Source organism: Notothenia coriiceps, unplaced genomic scaffold (assembly GCF_000735185.1).
Source record: "Notothenia coriiceps isolate Sejong01 unplaced genomic scaffold, NC01 NC01_scaffold00017128, whole genome shotgun sequence".
NCBI lineage: Eukaryota > Metazoa > Chordata > Actinopteri > Perciformes > Nototheniidae > Notothenia > Notothenia coriiceps.
The window spans coordinates 1-3,826 of NW_011349829.1; the positions used below are offsets into that span (position 1 = coordinate 1).

The following is a 3,826-nucleotide window of genomic DNA, read 5'->3' on the forward strand; positions in this document are numbered from 1 at the left end:
TGATGTTGATGGCATTTGACCTCACCCCACTATTTGTAAAAGAAAATATGTAGCCCATAGCTAGCTCACACTGTTTACACACCACAACACACAACAACATAATCATACATGCTTTTGAACAGAGCAACACATAACAACACATAATGTAACAAACAAATCATATAAAAAGGAAGAGCTGTAAATAAATCTTAAGTCTTTAAAATACAGTTTCCACCATTGAAAAGGGAATTACCTTTTACCTGTGATCTTTACACTGAGTAAATAATTAAGCCTAAGAGTTTGCACAGATTTACATGTATTTCTGGTCATAAAATATTTGTGGACTGCAGATATACCATACAATCAGCAATACAGTATAAATTAAAAGTATTACATCAAAGTAAAGTAGTACTGATCAGTGAGGAGTAACATGTCGCTGTAATTCAGTGGTTCTCAAACTTGTCCTGTCATTCCCCACTTTGAACAGGTGGGCCTCTTCAAGCCCCACCTGTTCCTCATCGCTCCAATAAAATGGTAGGCCAAGCTTAAAATTGTCAAATGTATCGTTCTATAACAGGGGTCCGCCGTTGTGAGTCTCCGGCTGTAACAATCCACTACTGCCCGCGAGGACCCAGGTTCGATTCCGGCCTGAGGTCCAAAACTTCCCACCTATCACATCTCTGCGCCCCACCAGTGGGGCGTGTCCCACACTTTAAGAAACGCTGCTGTAGGATAACAAAATGAATGCCTTGAATAAACCGAAATACACGTGTTGAAGCCCCCCACGCATGCCGAATATTTGCTGCTGATTACTATCGAATATCCGGAGCCTGAAAAATGGTATTCGGGACAGCCCTAATACTAACACAGTTCGTTTGTTTCTTGTGCAGGTTTAGCATTCATTTTGTACATTTTCTCCAAAGTAAAACATATAATATGAATAAAATAAACATGTGTGTGATTGTGTTTGGTGACAGCGGGTGCCACCATGCATGATCGCGGATCTGTTCAACGATTTCCGAGACGGCTCCAAGCTGTTGGACCTGCTGGAGGTGATGAGTGGTCAGCGCATGGTGAGTAACTCTCCGTTCAACACTCAACATGTTTTCAGCATGTTCGGACAGTCTGAACGAACCCACTGACTGACCGACTCTCTGGTTGTGTTTGCAGAGTCGGGAGAGAGGCCGGGGAATGTTTCAGCACAGGAGCAACATCGAGAAGGCCCTTTTATTTCTGAAGATGAAATCGGTAAATGACACACTAAGTCTGTTAGCCAAATGCAATCATCAACCATATAGGGATGTTTCAACTGTTGTCGTTAACAAAACCAGAAGGATGATGCGTTTTGGAAACACATTTTTCCATAAAAATCATACTAGTTACACAGTTACGGGTCTAAATGTGGCTCGCATTGTTTTTAAGAAATAATGAGATTACTACATTTCTACAATTACTTCTTTCTTTTGTATGTATCAATTGACCCTTTGTGGAAGTTTGCAAAATATTTTTGTTTTGTTCCCAGATCAAACTAGTCAACATAAACATTCCTGACATCATTGATGGTAAACCGTCTATTATCCTGGGCCTCATATGGACGATCATTCTCCAGTATCATGTGAGTTACATTTGGTATCTTTTTTGTAGTTCTCTTCATATTTCTTTGAGTTTTTCCCTTTGTTTAGTTTTTTCCCACTCACAATAATAAAACCTTATGTAAGCCTGCATGAATATGTAACAGTTCTTATTTTCCTATTGTCTGTGTTCTATAATAAATATATTTTGGATATCATTATTAGATTTGTGCAGATTTCTTAGTTTTACAAAATGTTTCTACTTTTGATCAACATGCTCCAATTAAGCACATTCATTTAAACTTAACACCTGAAACACGGGATATGTGTAAGCCATAGGATTTTTGTGTATTCTTCATGATTTTAAGTTTCCTCTGTTTCTGAAAAGATAATGATTTCCCTTTTTTTTTCTTGATTTTTTGTCACATTTTGAAGGTATTTGTTACTGTTTTACACCTTTTTTAAACGTCTACAAATGTCCCATACATAAATGCATAAAATAATGAACAGAAACTGTGTGTTGGTGCTTTTCTCAGATCGAGGAGTTGGCCAGCAGCCTCTCGTTCAATTCCCGTCAGTCGTCCATGGAGTCCCTGGTCAGTCTGGACTCGCGCTCCACGCTGTCGAGCCGCTCGGCCAGCAGCAGTCCGGTTCCTCTCAGAGGCTCGCCGCTGCACCGGCGCTTCAGGGTCTCTGCCAAGAAGGCCCTGCTGCTCTGGGTCCGGGAACAGTGCCACAAGTAAGCATCCAGTCAACTGAATGCTATAAAGGAACACATATGCCCTTATATGTGCTGTGTAGATAAGGTAACACTGATATTAATCGACTTCATACAGCCTTGAAAAACCTCTAATTAATTGTAGGGCTGATGGATCATCACACGTCATGACCATCAAACTTTTGAAACTGCCAGCTCTGGGATAAAGACCAAAACCTAATCAGGGCTTTCTTATCTCGGCTTGGCATATACTGCCTGCCAAAATCTGTTCACATACTTTCTACATTGGCTTTAACAGCGTTTATGTTACATATTACATTCCAGCATTTATTTATAGATGTATGAGGTATTATAAAATCGCTGTGCTGACTTAATGCCATTTCTAAATGTTGTTCTTTTAAGAAAATCTATAAAATAGTTTTGAAAATGGCTTTCGGGCGTTGCCTTCATATCTTTTATCCTAGTATCTAGATTTGAGCTTGTCTGTACTTGATCTTAAAAGGCCTATCTATGAATGTCTTAAGATAAATGTCAGACATTTTTTCTCTCTTTTGTTTTTCAATAAAAGTGTTTTACCTGTAAAACAGATAGAAAAAAAGTTTGATAAGCTAAAAAAAGGTTTTCCAGCATTATTTTAAAAAGTATTTGTTGTGGTAATACTCTTTGTGGCCACCAGAGGCTGAAATATTTGGACCACGAGTTAGTAGAAGAAAGGCTTGCTTCTGTACCATTTGTAAATATGTCGAGCAGCAACAGACCCTCTGACAGACAACCTTTTTCCCTCAGAGCTGGCTGTTCAATAAATGTGAAAGACTTCAAAGCCAGCTGGAGGAGTGGGGTGGTGTTCCTGGCGATCCAGTATGCTCTGCGGCCCGACCTGGTGGATCTGTCCAAAGCCAGAACCAGGAGCAACAAGCAGAACCTGGAGGAGGCCTTCCGCATCGCAGAGAAAGAGCTGAAGATCCCCCGACTGCTGGACCCTGACGGTGGGTCATTCAGCTCTACTGCACTCAGGGAACATCATGGGAACATGTTAAGATATTATAAGCACTAAAGTCTCTCGACTCCATCAGACAATTGTTCCTGTATGGTCATTGTACAAGACTTATTTTTGTAGTACTAGAAGAGGAATACTACTGCCAATAATGATAGATGACACATTTTGGATGTAGCCTAATTGTTATTTTGACACAAATGGAAATGGTTATACAGTAACAAAAATAATTATAATTTGACATACAAAATAAATCTTATATTTACCTGCTTACATAACCTTAAAGGGGACCTATCATGCAAAATCCACTTTTTCATGTCTTGTATACATCAACATGTGTCCCCTCTGTGTAACGAGCTTCTGAAAGTTTCAGGAAAAAAGATTCTCTCTCTTTTTGTCCTGATCCATTTATATAAAAACCTGTCTGAAAATGAGCTGATCAGATTTTGGCCATTTTATGATGTCATAACAATTGTTTGGCTTGTGTAACCATTAGCCAATCACCAACCAAGGTAACCCCCCCACCCCCCCCTCCTTATCACCTGAATCCCCTCCTAGAGCACC

General features: G+C 39.8%; 1 protein-coding gene across 1 annotated transcript; it reads left to right on the plus strand.

The window, feature by feature from the left end:
• Window positions 1–960: 960 nt before the first annotated feature.
• Window positions 961–3,545, plus strand: LOC104950165 (nesprin-2-like). Its single transcript, XM_010776649.1, has 5 exons — window positions 961–1,052; window positions 1,150–1,227; window positions 1,502–1,594; window positions 2,087–2,289; window positions 3,055–3,545. Exons 1-5 carry the CDS (start codon window positions 972–974, stop codon window positions 3,320–3,322), a joined length of 723 nt encoding a protein of 240 aa, XP_010774951.1. The 5' UTR covers window positions 961–971; the 3' UTR covers window positions 3,323–3,545.
• The last annotated feature ends 281 nt before the right edge of the window (window positions 3,546–3,826 follow it).

Coding starts and splice junctions, on each gene's coding strand:
- LOC104950165 (XM_010776649.1), top strand. CDS start 972: ATGATCGCGGATCTGTTCAACGATTTCCGAGACGGCTCCAAGCTGTTG. Junction 1,595..2,086: donor CGATCATTCTCCAGTATCAT/GTGAGTTACATT, acceptor TGCTTTTCTCAG/ATCGAGGAGTTGGCCAGCAG. Junction 2,290..3,054: donor GTCCGGGAACAGTGCCACAA/GTAAGCATCCAG, acceptor TTTTTCCCTCAG/AGCTGGCTGTTCAATAAATG.